Below are 23969 nucleotides of genomic sequence, written 5' to 3'. Positions count from 1 at the left end.
GGGCCAGCTAGCCCACCAGGAACCTCTAGTATGCACCAAGGGGCTGCGTTGCAGAGAGGTGTTCTGAGGCCACGCCCCTTTTTACACCTCTCTGCAACGCAGCTCTGTGGCGCTTAATGGAGGTAGCTGGTGGGCTAGTTGCATCCCTGGGACCCTCAGGATTCAAGGGGACTTTATCCACCAAATTAAAACGGCCACAGGGCATGTTTGCACACGTCAGCTCAGCCCCCCCCTCCCTTCACCAGTGTGCAAACGCGCCTGTGGCGCGTTTTAAGAGGTAGTTTTAACCCCCCTGCCCTATTATATACTAGGGGCTTACAGATGAGATCATGCTAATAACAGGGGTACCCCAACGCATAGTGTTCCCTAGTGTATGTAGGTGTTTTAACTGTATTCTAAGTGTCTTTTAGCATAGCACTGGCTCTAGGACTGGTTAGTCAGAGTCAGTTACCACCAGCACCCATCTGAAAAAGGGTACAGGATGATTTTGCAACAAGGCCTCTTTCTGCTCCTCTGTTTTTTCTTTCTGCATGTCTTCCTTCTTCCTGCACTTTTCTTCGTCTTTGAGGACTTCTGTTGCTGACCCCGTTGCTGACTTTTGTTCTTTCTGTGTGTTTTTTCTTCTTTCTTCACATGTACTACCTCTGTAAGCATAGTTAGAAACTAGCATTTAAAAAACCATTGAAATTCACTGATAAAATCATAGGTTTCAGGCACGTTATAGTTAGGAATTAGCATTTAAAAAACCTTAGAAATTCACTGAAAAAACCATAGGTTTCAGGGGCGTTATAGTTAGTTGGACATTTCACTCGTACAAAACCATAGAAATTCCCCCGTTATAGTTAGTTCAGCTAACTATAACTCGCGCGCCCGCAATGCATTGCTGATGACGTCACATATTACATCACTCATGAGATGGTCAGTGACATCACTCATGACATCACTGATGACCTCTCAAATGACATCACTGATGACATCATCCTTGTGATAGAGTGGCAGACCTCCTCTCACCCTAATATAACCCTTGATACACATACTCAAAAATAGAAACTAACATTTTCAAAACAATGGACATACCAATACCACTTACAACACACCTATTTAGTAATTCCAAGATCTACACATACATCCACTCATTCACCAACAGTCCCTATACTGTCACTCATACATGTACTCACTCATCATATGTACTCATACACCTATACATCCTGTTACACACCGCCACTCATCCATAGTTACTCACACACATAGTCACACATGCAAAGTATCAAACATCCATTTACTTGCATATACAGTTATACATACACTACCACACTTTTTTTCTACAGAAACTTAGACATACTTACTCTCTTAAACAATCACTTATAGAAACACCTACTTATTTGTACAGGAACTCTTCCACTCTCTCACTCTCACATATACTCACTTATATACACCAATACTCACATATACTAGTTTAAAACATATGTAGTTACTCATAAAGACACTATTGAGACAGACATTCACTCACTAACACACCCATACACATACTCATCCACCTATACAGTCCTGCACACATGCTGTCTTCAACACATACAAACAGTGAGTCACTCATTCATGCATCTATGCACTAAGTAATACCCCCACAGAACCATACAGACACTCATACTGATACTCAAAAAACCAACTAATAACCAATATAGACACATGTAGCTACTCACCAACCCATGCGGCCACTTATACACAAAGTGAGAGACTGATACAGATATTTACATATTTAAACATTACTCACTAACCCATGTTTTCACTAAGATACACTTAATCAGTCAGTTATACAATCAATTTTTCAAAAAACAAAATCATCCATTTAGACACTTATATACCCATTTATTCTTCCACCGACCTTGAGATATACATATATAAAACATATTTAATTTTCAGAAAAACACACATTCACTGAATGATGTCATCAGTGATGTCATTTGAGATGTCATCAGTGATGTCACTGACAATGTCATGAGTGATGTAATGTGGGACGTCATCAGCAGTGCATTGCGGGCGCGCGAGTTATAGTTAGCTGAACTAACTATAACGGGGGAATTTCTATGGTTTTGTACGAGTGATATGTCCAACTAAATATAATGGCCCTGAAACCTATGTTTTTTTTAGTGAATTGCTAAGGTTTTTTAAATGCTAATTTCTAACTATAACGTGCCTGAAACCTATGTTGTTTTCAGTGAATATATATATATACGGATGATCCACTGGGCCGACAGATCTCATGGGAAGATCTGGTTGGCTGCCAACACATCCATCAACCAGGATGTAGCAGCAGCCATCTAAGACTCAGGATTCAATCTCAAGTCCTTACAAAACAGGGGAAAAACATAAGGGGGCAGACTAGGGATACCCTAACCTCCTAGGCCTAGTTGTGGAGTCAAAACCTTTAAAAAAAAAAAAAAGTTTGCTCCAAATTCGCGGAGTATCTGTAAATACGCTGCAAAATAATAAAAAAAAATTAAAGCGCTGACTTCGGGGCTACTTTGGACCCCCCCCGGGTCAGTGCAACATATTATAATTGGGGATGGGGGCACGTGGCCTCCCTCCACGAGACTTATTAGGCCCCGGAGGACCCAATATCCCAGGGCCGAAATGCATAGAAAAGGGGAAGAGAGCCACGCTGCTACCCTCCTGGAGACCTATTAGACTCAGGGACCCCATTTCCGGGGCCTCATGCCATTAAACTGGGCAGAGGGCCACACGGCCAGCTTCCCTGAGCCGTATTGGGCCCTGGGGCAGACTCAATTACTGTGCCCCGTGGAGCCCAAATGGCTGAAGGCCGTGTGTGACGAAGGGTTGACCACACACAAGGATTTGGCACCACCATCCAGCAACAGGAATGCATTCAATTTGCTTCCACTGACTGGAGAAGCTACGTCTGTCCTCCATATTGGGCTAGGCTACACCAGCAGCATCTAAAATGGATCCTACTGGTGCTCGTACTCAAACTCTCCCAATACACCAAGCTCTACTACATACATTAGCTGCACACTTACTATCCACAAGCACACACTCCACACACACATTGAACGCCAACACAATTTTCTTGGTTTCTCATAACAGCAAAACTTTACACGAAAGGAACCATTGAGTTTGCCTCTCCTTGACACAGAGAAAAAGGTCTGGTCATATTATGAATTCACAGAACACGATAATCTGCCACCACCACCTTATTTGATGCATCCAGGGGATGCACAGTAGCCCACTGCTCTCTATAAAGGCATACTTGGTGTGCCTCAACCTCTCAAGTCACAGATCAGGCTCAAGGCCACACATTACCAGAAACAGGTCAATGATACGTAGGGCCATACAAAAAGTCAGGATACCAAGTTCACTTGCAGTCGGGCACTCAGGGCAAGGGTACACACCCGTTAAACATGCAGTGGACCCAACGGGTGTGTTGTAGACCCCAAATGTATGGACCCACTGTCCATGGAATTGTTAGTCCTGTGTCTTTGGAGATTGTGATGTAGTGTTATTTATTTTGTGGTGCTATGGAATTTTACCTAGAAGTTCATGGAAGTGTAGTTTCTGCTGTACTACTGGACGTGGCTCCATATTATTGCAAAAAGTTTGATTGCCACTCAGGATTGGCCAGATTGAGAAACTGGTTTTTACCCAGTATAATTCAATCCATATTGAAGCTGCCTGCTACTTGGGTTTTTGATTTCTGCAGTAGTAATGTCCTGTAGCTTGCCACAAGAAGCGGTGTGACACCTGTAGTATATGCCTTGCATTGGGGAAGCCAGATCTTGGCCTTTTAGAGGGATTGGTGCTAAAGGTTGAGCCAAATGGTACATTCAGAACTGATCCAATTTCCACACTCTGTTCTGTTCCTGCAGAGGGAGACCGCAAGGCCTTCTACGAGAGCTCACAATGGACCATCAAGAAGAACAAGGAGGCAATATTATCACTGCGGCAGGACAACAAGAAGCTCCACCGGAAGCTAGCCGAAATCCTTGCGGTAAGGAACACCTGGCACAAACCATGGTATGCCCATATTGCCAAGGTAGAAAAGCTTCAGGATTATCCCAATGCCAATGACATAGTGGAGGCTGCCTGAACAGACTTTTGCCTAGCTAGCTACTGAAAGGTGCCTCTTCAACCAACTGTGGATGGTCTGGTTGTGAATAAAGCAATGGCGCCGTAACTGTACACTGTTCACTTAATTTCCGGTTGGTCAGTCCAATATTGGCTATCTGCTATCTGATGTGTATTCTTCTTCCTCAGGTTTTGATTAGTAGCAAAAGGCATTAAATTGACGACAGGATCTTAGTATTCTTTTTCCGTCACCAGGGGTGGCTCCTCCTCAATGGCGGAGGAGCGTCACCCCACTGGCTCAGAGCCAGCACCTGAAAAATAAAACAATATACTATCTTTGTTTTATTTTTCAGCTGCTGGCTCTGAAAGGAGTGGTTGGTGCACTTATAAGTGTGCATGTGTGTTTGGCAGGCCAAACACATATTCACACTTATAAGTGCCCCAACCCGGAAACATTGCACAGCTAAGTTGGAGAATCAGCACAGACACCGTGTCCAGAGCTGAGGATTTCACAAACCTGAGGGTGTGACCTCCCAGCCCAGCCTGGCAAAGTGCTGCAAAGTCCTACCGCTCATGAAGATGGAGAGCGTCACTGATAGAATCGAACCTGAGGGCTTCAGTTTTAAGCCCTAATGTATCAATCAGTGACACCTTGTCACAGAGTACGGTCAGCAACTCTTGCTAACCTCATCCCACTCTGTGATGAGTAAAGGACTGCCGCCTCCGGGTCAGCCAATGAGAGGAGGGGGCAATCCCAACCCCCCCCCCCCCCCTCCCCCCCCCCTCCCGGGAACCTCTGAGGCTTCCCTCCTGCCACCTGAGATCACCGCTGCAGCTAGTAGGTTAAAAAAAAATGTTTGGTATGTGTGTATGTATGAATGTATTTATCTTTGTGTGTCCTGCTGTCAGTAGGTGTGTTCGTGTGTATGTGCTTGTGAATGTTGTGTGTGTGTGTGTGCATGCTTGTGAATGCATGGGTGTGAGTGAGTGTGCATGGATATGGGTGAGTGTATGTCTGTGCGTGAGTGGCTCGCCTGCTTCAATTACCAGTGAGTCAGTCCTAAACATGGAACAGAATTCAACCTGCTTACAGCAAGATTGCTTTCTCGAAACAGATGATCTAAACATCTCATCCTTGATCTATCAGTTGCATTTAACACTGTACACCATAAAATCTTTTTACGCAGACAACAATCAGTGGCCCTTTTCTCAGACTCAGGGGTCACTAGGACTCCCGGCAGATGGTTCCACAAGTCCACCAAGATGGAAGAACCTTAGCTTCTGCCACTCTGGCAGAGGACGATCTAATCTCTGTCTGTTGAGCATCTATTTGCTGTGATGGTAGCCGCCACATTTCCCTCCACAGTAATGAAGGTTTGCAGAGTGGGCAGCATGTTTAAAGAGTGACTTGGTAATTTTTTTTTTTGTATTGAGAAAATAAACTGCCAAAATGGGAATTTGTTTCCTCGAGGCAAAAAAATATTGCCCTGATGCTTGCATTCCCCACCCTGTGTCCACTGTGCTTTACTCTATTATTACACAGGAACAGGAGACCGGTCTGGCCACACTAGGCATCTAATGATGTCACAGAGCAGTATCTCATACCTGCTGCCCTGATGAATTTGAAGCATTGTTTCTATGACATCAGCAGGTGCTCATCAGAAAATCAAAAACAGTGATTTTATTCCACAGGGTGACGAGAAAGTCATAAAAGAGGCGTTCCATAACCGGGCTGTTGAAATGGCTGCCATGAGGAACAAGAATGGACAGGTAGGAAACTTGTTTGGTGCGGGAAGGTGAGGTAGATTGTGCTGTGGACAAATTTCAAGATTGAATGTTCACTGCTTTTTCTCCATTTACCTCCTGAGTCTCTACTCTCTGTGTTACCAATGGAGCTTCCATGACCCAAGTAAGTGAGAGTCGAGACTTTGACGAAACCCTTGATCAATGAAGAGTTAGCGTTTGGTAAGGTTTCTAGATTCTGTTACTGGAGCCCACATAGTCCAGTTGCTATTTTGCTCCTGCAAATTATTTTTCCAGCTACTTTAGATCAATGCTGCTGATTTTGACGAGTGAGATGCAAAGGTCTGGAGAGAATGAGATTGGAGCAGATTGAGTGAAGGATGAGGGTCTGAAGGGACACTGTTTGACACAAAGATTAAGGAGTGAGGATTTGGACAGACAGTACTAACACCTATAAGAAAGGTTTCAGCATTCACACACACCTGGTGACCACTCCAAGCAAAGTAGACTGGTGACCACAATGAATGAAGTGTTGATGGTGCTTAATGTATTAAGCGATGGTGTGAAGGGACACTGCTAAATGCTCTGTATAAAAAGTGAGGGTTTGAATGGGCACTGCTCAGCACATTTAATAAGGTGGGAGGGTTTAATCAGACACTGCTGTAAGGTTTGAGTGGCACTTCGGCCTACCATGAGGGATTGGAGAGAGAGAGTGCAATGCAGAATGAGTGGGGTTTGAATGTTCAGGGCTGATACTCCTGACTGTGATGAACTGAGTTGCTTTGAAGCCTATATTGATATTGACCTCATGTTTGAGATAGCCTACGATGGCACATCCTGAAAGAATCCACTGTGGGTGTTTCTTGTATGTATGGATCTTTTTTGTGTTTGTCTGCCCACTTGATTACCTGCTCTTTTAGGACCTCTTTATATGTTGCCATTAATACAGTAATTATTTGTCCCTTCCGTGATCTCCAAGCCACACCCAATTTTTGCACCCACTCCTTCACCTTTTGATTTTGTTGCTTCATCTGTTTTCTGCACACACAAACCAACATAGAGTAAATGTCCTGAACTATACCATGGCAGCTGTTTGTTAACAGGCTCTCCAGCCTAGAAAAGGAGGACACTAGTTGTCTGAGCCCCCAGATCGAATAGTCAGTTTTTCATAAACACCAGTCTTAAAAAACTGAATTTGTGTGTCTGTAACTTGTTTCTTGATTGCCTTTTCTCATCAAAATGGAATGCAAAGAAACTAAGGTCCAGATGTACATAGGTTTGGCTTTACGATGAGCAAATAGTTAATTTTTGTGATTCACTATTTGGAAATCGCAAACACCCATGTACTAATGTGTCTTTGACACATTGTGCGATTCTCAGTGGGTTGCAAATAGACCTACCTCATTAATTTTCATGAGGTAGGTCTCGGTTTACAACCCATTAGGAATCCCTAAAATCACAGGGATGGTGGCTTGCAGGGCTCAGAGACCACCATGTATTTTTAAATGCAGCCTGTTTTCCTTAAAGGAAAATGGGATGCGCTTCCCTCTTCTTCTGAAACAGATGCTCTTCTCTCAAGCGAATTACCTGTTCTTTTCCTCAAAGGCTGCTATCGAGATTGTAGATCAGAAGTTGTGTGATAAACTGAAAAGGCTAAATGCATTGAAGCACCAGACAGAGATTCGAAAGAAGCGTCTTGAAGAGGTGAAACTGCAGCATGGACAGAAGCAACAGGAAGCACTGAGCCTACAGACCATTGATGATGGAAGAGCAGAGGAGGCTCAGGTAAGAGTACAAAGACACTAGTTGAGCATGATTTTCTGTTTCCCATCCAGACTGTCAGACATGTTCGGAAGAGACACAAAAGCCGGGTCTATATATTCTTCATCTACTGCAACAATTTCAGGATTTGTAGATAGGCTCTACAACGTGGGAAAACTAGGGTATAGAACCTTTCTCTCATATACTGACAGATTTAGTCACTCCCTCCTTCATTTAAGTCCTGCCCAGTCGCAATAAAGTGTCAGGGTCAAAATCCTCCCTGAAGTCCGCAGAACTGTATTTCCTCTATTTTAGACTGAGTGAAGAGAGATCGAATAGTATTGATGAGGGCCAGGACCCCAGAGGGTACTCCTGCAGAGAATTTCAAAGGGTTGATTGGGTGTAGATCTCTTCTGTCAGACATTTGGATAACCTCTTTAAAGAGAGGACAAGTATTAAATGGGGATTCTCACCAATTTCATAATTAGATAATTGAACTCTCCTCATTCCTACAGTTTGATGTGCTCATCCTGCTGGTATCCACCTGTTGAGACCCCAGAGATCTATTCCTATTTCCTGCCAGAGGTACAGCGCTAATAGTGTTAAGCATATCAGAGGGAGTAGGTAGGATGAGATTTTCAGACCTCCGTGTCTTACAATTTCCCTTGTTTTCACAGAGCAGCAGTGCTGGGAATGAAGATCCACCCCAGCAGGTCAGGATGCAGTCACACTGCTCTGTCCTGCTCCACTTCTGGTCCTGATCTTCTCAACTGCAAATTCAATAATCAACTGTTGCTTTTCACATATCTTTACCTACTTTTATATCTGTTTTCATATGAAGGGTCACAGCCTTTACCATGATCTGTCCAAGGTGGGACAAAGGAAGAGTGCTATTCTACCGCTTAAAATGAATTCCCTTGTTCTTCTCTCTGTAAGTTGACATTTCCACCTGCCCTATTTAACAGGATATATGCAACACACATTGTGACCTAGCTGGCGCAGAAGCCTTCCACAGCTAATATTCGTGAGCTCCAAATGTAAGTGTGCTATTCGGCAGAGTCATTGGCAGTTGTTGATGGGACTATGTCCTTTATCAAAGCCAAATGCAGTTCTGGATGTGTCTGCACTTTGGCAATGCCAGTGTTGGGACACCTTTTCAACACAAGAACACCCTTTCTTTGGGTAATCTTGCACACTTTAGAAAAACGTTATCATTCATTCTTTTAAAGATGGTGGTATGGTGGCATTTCCGGCTTCTTACAGTTCTTTCAGTCTCGACCCTCGCTTGGGATTGGAGCATTAGTCGAAGCATGTTGCTGTGAAAGAAGGTAGCTCTGGAGAACAAGTATTACAATTAAGGCTCCCTGTTTACCATTTAACTGATTTTTACAGATAAATACAGACAGAATACCATTTATTTTCCTGTCTGCATTTATTTTTAAATGTGGATAAAAACGGAAAATGGGTTGTCTTTGAGTGATTCTATAGGCTGTCAATAGATGACTGCAGGACAATAGCTGTGCAGATTGACACGCAAGGGGATTAAAAAAATATAGGAATTTAAGTAAAGAGCCTTAAACAGCAGTAGATTTGCACTACCTTGATACTAAATTTGACATATTGTCTTACAAGTGCATATTTTACCATCTGAGTGTGTACATATCATTGAAACCTGTCAGGCGTTCAGGCACGAGCGCACATTAACTGGTTAAATAAATGCAGAAATATACACATTTCAGCCTCATTTTTTTCACAAAACCTAACTTAAATATGCATAAATACAGGTAAAATTAGCAAAAAATAAATATGGATAAATACAGACGGAAATGACAAAAATATAAATACCATAAAACCTGGAGCCCTAATTACAAATAAGTAACATTTTGATGTCAGATGTTGGATATTTCAAAGGTCCATATACCTTTAATAATATCCCTCCACTCTTCAGATGTCAGACAAGCACACCTCCTCATCCAAATTCAGGGGATTGTTCAAGCCATATAAACAGATATGTGTATATGATACTATTAAGAACTGATGTAAGTAACTGTGGGCAGAAATGAAAGGCCCAGGCTGTGTCCCTCTTCCAGTCTTCATTCTCTTTTATATCTGTAATATCCCACTTATTGTCTGTGAATCTTGCTGTCAGCCACTTTCCCACTCCTGTGGGCTGCATGTGCATGAAGTAAATCAGGGTGGAGAGTTTATATGATTTGCACGGAATACACTGAAAAAACAAATTTCTCCTTTGGAAAGTTTATGTGATTCAGTGCACATTTAGAATACAGGCGGACACTACACTCCAGTGCACTCCAGTGGATGACAGTGTAATCAGTGGGACTTTGCAGCAGAAAAAGACATTGTACACCACTTCCAGCGTGCAGGGGAGAAGTGACAAGCAGTCTTGCAACAGGTCGGGACAAGTGAGAATGGCCAGAGACAACCAAGCGTAGTCACTGAGAATGTGTTAACGTCTAGATAGAATAAAGACATTTCTACAAGTACCTATTAGTCTGAGTATTCAGTTAAACTCTAGTCCATGGAGGAGAATACAAAAGTATAACTTAGTTTGAGAACACAGAACTGTAAGATGAGAACATGGAATGGCATCTCACGAACATAGATCTAATGAATGACAGAGAATTGCAGATTAAGTATGTAAAACTGCCAGCCAAGAACACAATAAATCCCTTCCAAGAATGTAGAACTTCGCAGTGTATATTTTGAACTGCAGAATGAGAAGATAGAATTGTAGGCCAAGAATTCCCCACAGGAGAGACATACACTCCTTTGTAATATACTTATGACTGATCACAGCGAGAAGATCATGTTGCAGCAGGACTGTGCACTGTTATCAATCTCTCAGGAAGGGAAATAATGTTTAGTGACCAGTTCAACACATCATTGTGACTTGCCACCAAAGGAGTGTCATATACTTCATTGACCAGTGCCTTTGGAAAATACTTGCCATAATGACGCCTCTGTGTGGGCGAATATACCGTTGTGAAAAGTCCACGTGGGCTGGAATATACCATTGTGACAAGTCTTTTGTGGGAGGGACTATTCAATTGTGACCAGTCTCTGTGGACAGGAACATACCATTGTGACCTGCCCTTCTGGTCGAGAATATATAATCATGCTAAGTCCTTATTCGGGGGAATATATATCTCTCTGACTAGTCCCTTCTGGTGAAAGGGAGGTATGGTACTAGAATATCATAACTAAAATATCGCCTCATTGGATTTAATAACAGAAACTCTTTTGCCAGTCAGCAGTGGACCCATCTGTGCTGCACAGATAGGCATTCCGGAGAAGCGACCACAAGATGTCACTGTGATTACCAGACATATTCCTATTGTTGTCCAGCTTTCTATAAACACCATCTCCCACCAGGAGCTTTTCAGTTTTTTCAACTTTATTCATCAGCGTGGGCTCCCTCAAAAAGTCATTTAGAGTGATAGCCAACTGAAGACGTCTTGATCAAAAACAATGTTTTGACCAGACAAACCTCCCAATTCAGGCTGACCGCATTCACTAGAGATTTCCTGGTGTTCTAGAATCTGATGATCTTTGAAACCACATTGGACTCAGGTCTGTCTTTTAGCTGTGCTTCAAGATTATTAGAGAGCTGGGTGTGGGTGCTGCACCTAGGTAAGAGATTTAGTAATGCCTACACCAGAGACCACCTGGATGGGCTGTGAGGAGTGGAGACATCTCATGGACCCACCTCAGCACAGACTGCCCAGTGAATAAACCCTGCTGTGGCTCTAACCTCAGTTTGACTGGGCATTCTGTGTGTTATTGTTTCCTAATGCCTTCTTTCTCTTACCTCGGATAGACAGTCATTTCTTTGGAGAAGGCCTATCTAGCTCTACGTTGCTCTAACTGCTCTCTTCCTTGCATCAGACGCTCCGCATTCTAGAAAACCGCTTGGAGAAGGCACAGCTGAAGTCCCAGGAGGCTGAACACATCATGAATGTCTACCTAAAGCTCAAGTCACAAATGCAGGTAAGGTTGTACTTGGAGACACACAGACTGCCTTACAGAGCAGAGTCCCTTGATTGGGCTCAAATCAAATGGAATGTTGGTCAAGATGAGATGAAGTTGAAGTTAAAAAGGATTTCTTGAGCGCTCTATCACCATGCGGTTTCTTGGCGCTATAGATCAGAGTCAAACCAGAGGGGGGAAAGTAAGAGAGTTAAGAGGGATAAGCTAGGGAGAACAGGTGGGTTTTAAGTTTAGCCCGAAAGTCAGAATAAGAGGGGATAGAGCGGATAGCAAGGGGAAGTGAGTTCCAGAAAGTAGGGGCAAGGATGGTGAATCTGAAGCCACCAGTTTTTTTCTTACGGAAGCGAGGAATTTTAAGAAGGAACTGAGTGGAAGAACGGAGATCTCTAGTGGGAACATAGGAGTTGATTTTGGCACTGATGAAAGCGGGGGCGGTGCCAGCTAGGGACATGAAGGTCAAACATCCTATTTTAAAAAGTGAGCGTTCCTTGATGGGGAGCCAGTGAAGGGTTTTCAACAAGGGGGTGATGTGACTGGTTTTAGGGAGCCTATGAATAAGACGGGCCGCTTGATTCTGGACGAGTTGTAGACGGCAGCCTTCATAAGCAGGAATGCCCGCATATAGGGCATTGCCGTAGTCCAGGCGGGAGGAAATGAGTGCAAGGATGATAAGTTTAAGAGCCTCCATAGAGAAGTAACGTGATATTTTTCGGATAGTTCTGAGGGCCAAAAAGCATGAGGATACTACGGAGCTGACCTGGGGACGCATGGAGAGGTCTTGACTGACTTTAATACCCAGCGTTTTCACGGAGGTTGAGGGGGTAGGGGGGAACCAAAGATGGAGGGCCAGAAAACGGGGGAACAAGGATTGGAAGGACCGCCAAGGAGGACCAACTCGGTTTTATCAGGGTTCAGTTTCAACTGGTTGAGATTCATCCAGTTGAAGATGAATGTAAGGGTAGAATGGACCTTGGCGATAGAGTCAGAAGGAGGGGAGAGGTTGAAAATAAGCTGCAGGTCATCAGCGTAGTTAAACGCAGTGATCTCCATGTCCTGAAGAGTGGCGATAAGGGGGTGGATGTAAAGGTTGAACAGGAGGGGAGAAAGTGAGGAACCCTGAGGAACCCCACAACAGACGGAATGGGTGGAAGCGAGAAAGCCGTCAAGACGGACGGCCTGGGTACGACCGGTAAGAAAAGAAGTAATCCAGGCAAGGGCTGGACCTCGAAGGCCAGCGCCCTCAACACGGTCGAGGAGAATGGAATGGTCGACCGTGTCGAAGGCCGCGGAAAGGTCAAGAAGAACAAGGGCCTGGGGGGAGTTGATATTGGCGCTACGCCTAAGCTCATCTGCGACGGAGAGAACGACAGATTCAGTAGAGTGAGCCGGCCGGAAGCCGGCCTGGTGAGTGGCTAAGAGGTGGTGAGTCTCAACGTGGTTGGAGAGCGTAGAGGTGATATGGCTCTCAAGGATTTTGCTTAGGAGCGGTAGTAGGGAAATAGGTCTAAAGTTAGAAGGAATAGTAGGATCAGCGCCGGCTTTTTTTCAAATGGGGATTACAGTGGCGGCTTTGAATAAATCAGGTACCACGCCGCAAGTGATGGAAGTGTTTAAAAGGGTAATGAAAGGGGTTGGGCAGCGAGAAAGAATATCTCTTAAGATGTGTGCCGGGCAGAGGTCGGCCGGAGAGCCTGAGGTGACTTTTCCTAGAAGCATGCTGAAAGCCTCATCAGAAATCAATGGAAATTGGTCAATGAGGAAAGATGTCAAGGGCAGCGGGGGACAGGTGAAAGAGGCGGGGGCTATGGGGATATTCTGTTTTATAATGGCAATCTTCTCGATGAAGAAATCATTGAGGGTATCGCAGAGGGTCTGGGAAGGGACGGGTTTAGAGGCGGCTCTGTCGGAGGAGGAGAGTTGGTGCACAATAGAAAAAATCTCCTTGGGTTTGTTAGCTGCCAATTGAATTTTCAGCGAGAAGTATTCTTGTTTGGCAGAATGCTTATTTAAAGAAAGAGGTCTGGTGTCAACCCATTTCAGTACATCACCCTGGAGTCTCACCTTTTGCCCATCACATCCATGTTCATTATTATGGAGCCTTAACCATTCTCACATCACTGGCCTCATACACTGCAGTTGTGCTTCATCTATCCCAGCATCTCATGCCTTACATAGCACAATGTTGCTACAAAGCTTCACCAGCGCCTAGACACCCTTAGGGGTGATTTTCCGTGCTTTATAAATGCATGATTGATTGATTGATTGACCCATCCTCACATCACTAGCGTTATTTACTGCAGTGACGTTCCCACGTCCCTAGACTTTTTTAGTGCCATGCCTTATCCATTCTGTCACTGGCTATGGTCAAAAGATTGTAGTCTCTATTTCCCACACTCCTGGCCTTCTCTCTACACTGGAGTCTCAACCATTCCCAAATTAAATACCTTGTTCACTGCAATGTAGTGTCCACCAATCCAACATTGCTACAATTATTCACTACAAACCATTTACAGTGCAGTGAAATCTTACATTTCTGTCTAAGCTCTCCATTTCTCCTCTCAGCTTGTCCTCTTCCTCTGCCACTCAGAGATTGTTTTCAACATGCACTCCTATGCAGTTCCTCTGGCATTGCTCTGTGCTCATTCTCTTCCTCAAGCCCTTCAGCTAGACCTCTCTGCCTCCAGGTATTCCTCTCGGCCCATGATTTTCTCTGGGCCCATTCTCTTACTCTGCCTCCATGGTATTCCTCTGAACCTGCGCTGTTACGCTGGTTTTCAAGTATTCCTCTCTGGCCAGGCTCTTCTCTCTCTTACATACTCCTCTCACCCTCAGGATTACCTCTCTGCCCATGCTCTACCTCTGCCTCATAGGCATTCTGCCCTGCAATACTCTCCTTCTGCCAGTCAGTTATTCCTATGCAAAAACAACAGTTGATGGACAGAATGCAGAACAGTGTCATACATTCACCCCAGTACAGAGATCTGTGTCTAAGTCCATCGTTCTTTATGCTCACCATGCCATTCCAGTTTGAACCCAGCCATATGCAAATCAGTCTCCATTTTTTTTTTTTTGTTGAAACATTTTTTATTAGTTTCCAAATCAACAACAACTGTTCATTACATCACGGGTTCCCTCGTGCCGTAAGAGCAGCCCCCCTCCCAATCCCCAATCCCAACTCGTCCCCCCCTCCCACCCCCATGTCAGTGCACCCCTGTCCCCCATTTCACCCTTGATGTGCCCCCCCGACCTTGGAGTTCAGTTGCAGTTGCTCACCTCCTCTCTACGGAAGCAAATCGTCCCTCGTGGCCAGGCCTCTGGCATTTGTCTGGGGGCCACCCTCATCCCCTTCCTAACTCAATCCCCAGGTCCCCTCGCCTCATGCCGATCCGATGCGCTCCCTTCTTCCTCCACCTCAGACATCAGTCCCTGGAGCTCCACTACCAACGCTTCCCATGCCCTTGCTGTCGCTAACGCTTTCTCATCGTCACCCCTCAGAGCCATCTGCACCCGGAGCGTACCCTCCGCTCCCGCCCATCTCACTAGCGCTGCCCTCCACCGCACATAGCTAGGCCCCCCCCTGGATTTCCAGTGCAGGGTCAATTCTCTCTTAGCTAATATCAGCCCCAGATCATAGAACCTACTAGTGACCTTCGTGCGGCGGGAGTGGGGAAACCATAGTAACAAGCATGTCCCCATCTCTGGAGTGAGAGAGCGGTCTGTCACCTGATTCAGGCAATCCACTACCTCCGCCCAATAATCGCCTAACAGTGGGCAGGCCCAAAACATGTGGCGAAAATCTACCCCCACATCGAGGGCATGGAGATTGCGCTCCACCAAAGTATTGCAGGATCTTGGCCGGCGTCATATACGCCCTATGTAATGTGAAAAACTGAACGAGCTGGAATCGTGCATTCCGAGTCCCCTTCCAGGCCCTCCGCACTAGCGTAGACCATGTGGTTTCCGGGATCGTTTTCCCGAGGTCCCTTTCCCACTTTTCTCGCAGGGCGGCCAGTGGTTGCAAACCCTCCGTCGATAATCTGCGGTATAAGCATGTTATGGCTTTGGCCGTCCCTGCTGCCATTACGACATACTGACAACCCGCCGCGGTCGGGGGTTCCGACAGCCCCATGTTCCAATGCTTCTGAATGCTCGCCACCAAAGCCGCATGAAGCAGAAAGTCCCCCTGCGGGAGCCCATAGGCGTCCAGCAATTCCTGGAAAGACAATAACGCACCGTCCCGGTAAAGATCCCCTACCATCTGTACCCCTAGCTCCTCCCAAATCGCTAGCCCCGACCAATCTCCCCCATGCGGGAGCGCTGTACACATCCCAAGGGGGATTTCCGGGGCGTACGGGCGGATTATAGCTGCCCGCCTCTGGCACCTATTCCAGCACTGCTGGAGGGTGCGTTCCTCCAGGGTCAGCTGAGTCAGATCCAGTCTCTGCTGGAGAACAATGAAGGCCAGCACATGCCGTGGGATCAACCTGTCCCGTGGACCCTCAGGGCCTCGATACTCCCGGGCCACCGCCTGTGTGAGCCACCGGCGCTGCGCCGCCAGATAGTACCACTCAAAGTCGGGGGCTGCCAGGCCCCCCTCCGCTCGCGGCCTCCGCAACGTGGCCAACGCCACCCATCGTCGACCCGACCCCCAAATGAACCCCGTCGAAAGAGCCCGTAAGCGCGCAAAATATGACGCCGGGATCCATATAGGAAGTGTGCGGAAAAAATAAAGAAGGCGTGGCAGCGCCACCATTTTCAGCAACGCCACCCTCCCGGCACATGAGAGTGGGAGTGTACTCCAAAATCCCATACTACCCCGTAGTCCCCGAAGCGCCCTGCCGACATTCCCCTCCAAAAAATCTGCCTGGGTATGATAAATGTTAACCCCCAGGTAGCGCAAGCAGCTGCTCTCCCATCGGATATGTCCCGCCGTCCGCGGTGTCCCGCCGCCCCGCGACAATGGGAACAGACACGTCTTACCCCAATTGACCTTCAGGCCGGACATGCGGCCGAACTCCTTCAACAGCGCGGTCGCGCCCCGTAACGCATCAGTCGCGTCCCTCAAAAACAACAGCAGGTCATCTGCATAGAGGGAGATGTAGTGGGTGTCCCCCCTCAGGGAGACTCCGGAATAAGCACCCCCCTGTCGGGCGTGAGCGGCCAGCGGTTCCACAGCCAGCGCAAACAACAAGGGGGAGAGGGAACAGCCCTGCCTCGTTCCCCTCCGCACATGGTACGCAAATCAGTCTCCATGCCACTGGAATCAAGCTATCCTGGCTGAAGAGGGGTGAAACCCCGAAACCGGTCCTAAGATGCTTTTTTCCGGTCCAGGGAAGACATGGCTTGGCAGTTCAGGCTGGACTGTTCCCATGAGGCACAGGGTCAGACTGATTTGCATATGGCTATGTCTGAACTGGGGTGGCGGAGTGAGCTACAGAATGGTGATGGATTAAACCCAGATCAGTTGACTGGGGGTGAGTGCTTGCAATGTTCAACACTCCGTCCATCATCCCCTTTGGTTTTGCTTTGTTCGCCCTAAGTTGGCAGGGTATGCCCAGACGTGGGTCCCTTGCTCACTTTGCCACTGGATTCAAGCTAGCCTGGCTGATGACGGCTGATTAGCCAGAAACCGGTCCCAGGATGCTTGTTTCTGGTCCAGGGAATTCATGGCTTGGCAGTTCGGGCTGGACTGTTCCCATGAGGCACAGGGTCAGCCTGATTTGCATATGGCCATGTCTGAACTGGGGTGGCGGAGTGAGCTAAAGAATGGTGATGGATTAAACCCAGATCAGTTGACTGGGGGTGAGTGCTTGCAATGTTCAACACTTCGTCCATCATCCCCTTTGGGTTTGTGTTGAGTTATTCATATCAGCCCATGCTCTATGTCTCTGCTTACATTCTTCTCTGTCCCTCATGTTTTCCACATTTTCTGTTCCTTTTCTCACAGGAGGAGAGCCTCACCTTCCAGACCCAGTTGGACCAGCTGGAGGCCGAGATCCTACGCTTGCGGCAGGAACTGAAGGACCTGAAAGTTATGAACTGTGATGCTCACCAATGTCGGGAGGCCGCAAGGGTAATACGGGAGTGAACTAGAGTCAGACTACCCCCAACATGAGCAGCAGTGTCCTCATACCACTAGTCGCTGCAGGACTACAAAGAAACCTAAGCACCGGCCACAATTCCCAGAGAGTGAGACACAGTCCGTTTGTAGGCAGCACTCTTCTTGTAACCTAACCATGGGCCGCCAAGCCTACAGAGTGAGACAGAAGCAGACTCTGCAGTTTGGGTAGCACTGTTGTTATACAACACTATTCATGTGTATTTCCACAGAAACCAAAGCAATGCCATTAGACCCGGAATATAATACAAAAGCACTGTCTTGCCAAGGATAATTCTGCCGCTATAGTATGGGCAATGCTATCCTTGTAGCCAGTGCCTAGTTTGTAAAAGAAAGAGTGCCGGTGCCCAAGCTCTGCGGCCAATGCAATTAAAGGTCAGCGCTCGAAATACCAAGTCTGAGTAGTCTTGAATCCACCTCATGCCTCTTCAATCCTCTACCAGACACTCCCTGCCCCTTTATCTCACTCCTGCAGATTCCTGCTCTCTCCCTTTGTGATGGTTTTGCTATCTTTTTCTTCCTCCATCTTTCCGATCTGTATGTTTTTCCCTCTCTTGAGCTCAGTACATAATGATGCAGAAAAACGAAGTGCTGGACCCCGAAAATAAGTCCTGGTGGCCCTCACCAGCTCAAATTAAGCACTGCTTGTAGTACATCTGTGTTGCTTGGATACACAGAAACCTTACTATTGGCTGCCATGACTAGAGGGGGAGATTTCCAGCTTAGGCAGTATTATCCTATCATGAAACAGACTATACCTGATTACTCAGAAAACTAATCAGGGCCCCCTGATTCCATCTTATTTGCTGATTGCCCTGACAATTCTTTGAACATAAAATCCAACAGTGATTCAGGTACTGCTAAATGACGAAGGCCATTTCTAGACTAACCCAACCTTAAGCATTGACCATGGGTTTTGCTTAATCAGAAATTGAAAATGAACTAGCCAGCTCATAAAAAACAGAATCCTACTTTTCTGGAATAACTGCATTCATCCCCCCTCAATGATTATGGACATGTATGCATACACACACTAACCACTGCTAAATAAGGATGCACCTTTAGCAGTTAAGATAGAGCAAAAAACAGCAACAATACTCCAAACGTCACAGGGAGCTCTACCATATATATTTGAATCAACCATTACAGGTTTCGGTGGATTTATTGTTTTATATATATCTATACATATATAGATTGGAGCCAACTAAACCTCCAGAATGTATGAGTAAATGCAGAGGTCCCATTGAAGTCATATACCCACACCCCTAAATCCTCCCCTCCCAGCCTGTAGAAAACCCCATGCCAAAAGTGGTCAAGTTCTGTGGACGGATCAAACCCTTGAAATCACTTTTAAGGTATGATCCAATGTTTGTTGAAAGAGTACGATTTTATTTGGAGGTCCAGAGTTGTTTTTTCATGGCTAAGTAACAACCAAAGTTTATGTAGCCATTATTCCTGTGTCTCCACATGCCCACAATGAACTGTTTTGCTGCGAGGACAAGGTGGAATATGTACTTGGTTTTGGTACAGTGAAGCGGGTAGGCCTAGGAGGATGATTTCTGAAAGTTTGTTGATTCCATATTACTCCATCTGGAAGATTGCTTTAGAGTCCTAAAAAGCTGTGAATTTAGAGAAGCACCTCAGAACATGTATCTGGGGGCCCTCTCCCCCACATCCCTCTAATAGCTCCCTCTAAGAGGCACTTAATCTATTTTGGTCAAACTTATTGCAGCTTACTGGGGTGAAATGCCAGTGGTATAGAATCTTATAAACTGTTTCTCGGGGGCATGGCCAAGATAGCTTCCGAGTAGGATGTGCCTGCTCGTCACTCCGTCCTGCCGATTGGGCTCACCGCCCCAGCCTTGTATTACTAGACCAGGAGACCCGCACTGAGCTCTCCGCTAGCCACCTAGAAGGATTAGCGACACCCTGAGAAGGTCCCTGACCGGAAAGGCGCTGATCAAGGAGAATCGACAATGACAGGCGGGAGCTGCCGGGCTGGTGGCTGGGTACAGCCCTGATGCTGTGTGAAGATCGACGGTGCCCGAGGGGACTCCTGATTACCCCCAAGGGCGCTAAGTGTGCTGGAGACCTGGCGGTGCTCGCACCTGGGCATCAGGGCATGTACTCAAGGAGCAGCCACGAATGTCTGAGAGACTAGAACAGTCCGGACCCCAGCCCTGCGACAGTGTCGGCTGGCTGAACAATCTTGCCTGGCCGGGCTTCCGATGCCTTCCACAGCGTCTGGTGCTCCACAGCTGCGGTGTTGAGGCCGGAGCACTCCGCACGCCTGAGGCATGGAGGGAGCCTGCTGGAGGCCTCTCCCCCTTGAAGTCTGAGGCCGACGATAGCAGCACAGCAAGGAGGCAAGACAGGCCTCAGTAACAGGGATCAGGCCACCCTCGAGACCGCCATCAGCACCGGGGGACGTGCGCATACTTCTGAGAGAGCTGGGAGGAGAAACTTGGACCTGACCGCCCCTGGCGGCCCACCAAGCAAAAGACAAGTCGTGGGCCCTCACCCGCCACAGCAATGACCCAGGGTGCGGTGACCCTTTTTCTAGCGGCCTAAGACTGGAGAGCGGAGCTTGGGGTGTCTGAAGAGGGTGGGGTCTCTCCTCCCACGGTGCTTGTGCAGAACTGCCTGTCCGGCGGAGGTCCCAGATGAGCGCACAGCGACACATCCCCAGGGGCTGAGGCACGTGGGCAGAGGCCCTAGGCACCAATGCAGCGGAGCTCCCTCCCCACCTCGTGGGTGCAGCTCCGGGCCATTTCAGCTGCCCAGCCTCCGGATCACCACCTGGTGGTCCCTAATGAATTCAAAAGGCCCCCCTACTGTTCACTGGGGGTCCTGAGTGGCCAGAGTGAGAACCAGTGTGGCCAGATTGGACAGCAATCATGCACTTCAAGATTCTGCAACCGTGAGTACAGCTGCCAGGGGCCCGTGAGCGCTGGATCCTGAGGAGGAGAGTTCCCTGCCGGTACGGAATTCCCGGTGGTGACAGAAGTTCGCCCACCAGACTGAGGGGCCCGCCAGAAGACACTGCGGATTTACTACACCCATAGACACCTCCCCTTTTTTGTAACAGGAGTCTCTCATGAGATCTGACACACCAGGTACTTAGAGGCTGAATCCAGAGGGATAGCAAGCTTAGAAGCGGACAGTAGGCCTAGCTCCTGGGAGCCCTGCTGAGCTGAGGTCCCTCCCCCGCAAGTATTGGGAGACCCTGGGGAACGGAAAAGTAGAGATCTCACTTACGGAGCACACACCCCCCCCTCCCCCAGCATGGCGACCAGTAAGGGGAAGAAGGATCACTTAGTCAAGGACCTTCTTGTTAAAGCACCTAGCTCAAGCTCTGACATATCGACGCCTCCTCCAGAAATGCAAGTTTCTAAAGGTACAGGCAACACCGAGGCCCCGCTCACTCGCTCTTTCATAGAAATGCTTTTTGCCTCCCTCAGAGATGACTTACAGGCTATGAAGAAGGAACTTGCACAGGAAATTAGAAAGGTGAGAAAAGATGTAGATGCACCTGGAGATAGGGTGGACACACTGGAGTCACAAGGCTTGACTATAGATGAGAAAATCGAACATCTCCAGCAAGAGGTGGACGGCCTTAGAGACCAACACCTAGATCTCCAAGCACACGCTGAAGATTTAGAGAACTGCTCACAAAGAAACAACATTCGCATCCAGGGGATACGGAATGAATCAGAGGGTCAAAATATCGCCTCCTTTGTGGGAGATCTCTTCAGATCAATCCTGGGGGTGCCTCCCGGTCTGGAGACCAAATTCGATCACAAGCATCATGTCGGCCCGAAAAGGCCCAGCTTGGCGCCCCCTGCCGACATCCTTACCTGCGTTCATGGTTTCCAGCTAAAGGAACGCATCCTTCAAAAAGCTCAAGACAATCATCCCGATCAGTTTCAGGGACATCAACCCACTCTCTTTCAGGATCTCGCGGCCTCCACCCTATTCAGCATAATAAGTCTTTTGTTTACATGTTGTCAACATGTTGTCAACAAAGAAGGAAATCTTTAGATGAGGCAAATAGTTGCTCCCAAATGCATTTCGGGCTGAAAGGGGCCCTTCATCAGGGGAATATTAAACGCCAAAACAAATGAAGCTAGAAAAAGCGTAGGTCACTGTGCAGTGGTGGTAATGTATTGGTTTCATACATCGCATGCAGTTGTACAATGGTGGACATGCAATCCACGAGAGGAGTGATCAAAGAGTCCGGGGCTGTGGGTGGGATCACCGTGGACTATGGATGAAACCAGGACTGAAGGTGGCTGTTGCCAGTGTATTCTGAAACAGTGTGGTCTTGTGCTATTAGTTTGTGAACAGTAGAGACATCAATGTGCGTTTGTTCCGACTAAAGATGGATTAGCCCAGTGTTAAAGCTGGTAAACCCGCAACGTAATTGTGTGTGATAAAATCACTGACGGATCTAGTGAATGGTGGGATACAGTGAAAGAAGCAGCGCTATAATTATTGTCACGTGAGGCAAAATCTCGAACGAGTTTTGTGAATGAAAAGACGCGGTACAACAGGTGGTGCTGTGATTCTTATTGGTGTTTGGCAGGTTAGAAGGGTTTGTGCTGCGGCGTCTTGAAAACGTTAAGACGGAGCAGGTAAGATTTGAATGCTCACCTGTTTTGAAAAAATTGCCCGAACGAACCTATTGGTGTGCTCGAATAGAACAGGTGATCAGACGGTGGCATGGAGAGAAATCGAAGACGGACTGGTTCAGAAAGAGTGTCCGGACTGGGGAAAGTGTGGCTGCCATTTAGGAATGGTAATTCGCGTGTGAAGAGTAAACAAAATCTATGAGGAGAACAGGAACGTAAACGAGGTGGCGAGTGAAAAGCTGGATGTGGGGTACAAATATGAATGTAAGCCTTATTACCGAATAACACAGCTATTGATTGACATTACTGGAGAAATTCTAGGACCCTACATGATACAGAAGTGTTAAAGATGGAATAAACAAAGGTGACAGAAACATGTGATGAACAAAACATGGATGATGATGTCTTTAGAAAAATAAAACAGGGAGGACCCTGCATGATATAAGAGTGTTAAGAATGGAATGAACAAAGGTGACAGGAACCTGTGATGAACCGTCTGTGAACACCGCATGCCTCTTGGACCATTATTCCCACTCTGTGTGGGATACGGTGGCGCAAGTGCTGCCTCAGTGTCCGGAGGAGGCGCGGACAGTGCTCTTGAAGGCTATTGCTGAGGGGAGAGATGCAGCCAAGTTCACAATACGATGTGGCCTTGACACCGCCGACTCGCTGGGCAGAGCGATTTCCACGACGGTGGCGCTGTGCCGCAACACCTGGATGAGGACTACTGGCTTCTCGGGGGATGTCCAGAACACCCTGATGGACATTCCCTTTGATGGCATTCGCCTTTTTTGGCAACAAGGCAGATAGCGCGTTGGAACATTTTAAGGACTCACGGGCTACGGCCAAGTCCTTGGGCCTGTCGGCCACTCGCCCTCCTCCGCCTTCTGCCTTTCGCTCCTTTCGTGGCAACGGAAGGGGCGCCCCAGCACGTTCACTTCAGAGCCACAGGCAGCAGCAGTCTCAGCGCGGCCGCGGATGAGGGAACCGCAGAGGCGGTTCAGGGGGCCAGCGGGGGGGTCAGTCCACTTCCACCCGGCCACTACTGCCCCGAAACCTTCCTAGTCTGGTCTTTCAGGCTCATCAAACTTCAGTGGGTGGCAGAATCCGCCATCACCTCCCCCACTGGCGCACCATCACTTCGGACAGGTGGGTTTTAGACTTAGTCCGGAGGGGCTACTCCCGCCCCTTCGAGACTACCTCTCCAGCCATGCCACCCCAGTACCACCGCATGTCGGGGGATCACTTGGCACTTCTTCAACAGGAAGTCACGGCCCTCTTGGACATGGGGGCCATCGAGTGCGTTCCTGCGCCAGAAGTAGGACGTGCTTGTTATTCCCACTACTTTCTGGTGCCCAAGAAGGACAAGGGCCTGCGTCCTATCTTGGACCTCAGGGACGTCAATCGCTTCCTCCGGAAGAAGAAGTTCAAGATGCTAACCCTGGCTCAGGTCTTGTCTGCTCTCGATCCTGGAGACTGGATGGTAGCGTTGGACTTGCAGAACGCATATTTCTACATTCCCGTCCTGCCGACCCACCGGCGTTACCTGCGGTTCACGGTAGGCCACGCGCATTTTCAATTTACCGTGCTCCCCTTTGGCCTTACCAGCGCCCCTCGGGTGTTCACGA

At 47.5% G+C, this 23969-nt stretch overlaps 1 protein-coding gene across 2 annotated transcripts in view; it reads left to right on the top strand.

The window, feature by feature from the left end:
- The window catches only part of ODAD3 (outer dynein arm docking complex subunit 3), a 253592-nt gene that overhangs the window by 54388 nt on the left and 175235 nt on the right, over window positions 1-23969 (top strand). Inside the window, exons 2-7 of one of the 2 annotated variants that reach the window (XM_085600553.1) lie at window positions 3882-4003; window positions 5773-5850; window positions 7429-7608; window positions 8262-8297; window positions 11491-11592; window positions 17540-17665. In XM_085600553.1, coding sequence (XP_085456679.1) covers window positions 3882-4003; window positions 5773-5850; window positions 7429-7608; window positions 8262-8297; window positions 11491-11592; window positions 17540-17665 — 644 coding nt within the window. The remainder of the gene's footprint in view (window positions 1-3881; window positions 4004-5772; window positions 5851-7428; window positions 7609-8261; window positions 8298-11490; window positions 11593-17539; window positions 17666-23969) is intronic. The other variant, XM_085600554.1, reaches the window with a different exon arrangement.

Source organism: Triturus cristatus, chromosome 4_2 (genome assembly GCF_964204655.1).
Source record: "Triturus cristatus chromosome 4_2, aTriCri1.1, whole genome shotgun sequence".
NCBI classification, from domain to species: Eukaryota; Metazoa; Chordata; class Amphibia; order Caudata; family Salamandridae; genus Triturus; species Triturus cristatus.
Note: the sequence above shows the minus strand (reverse complement) of the source record. Positions and strands in the feature narration are given on the sequence as shown.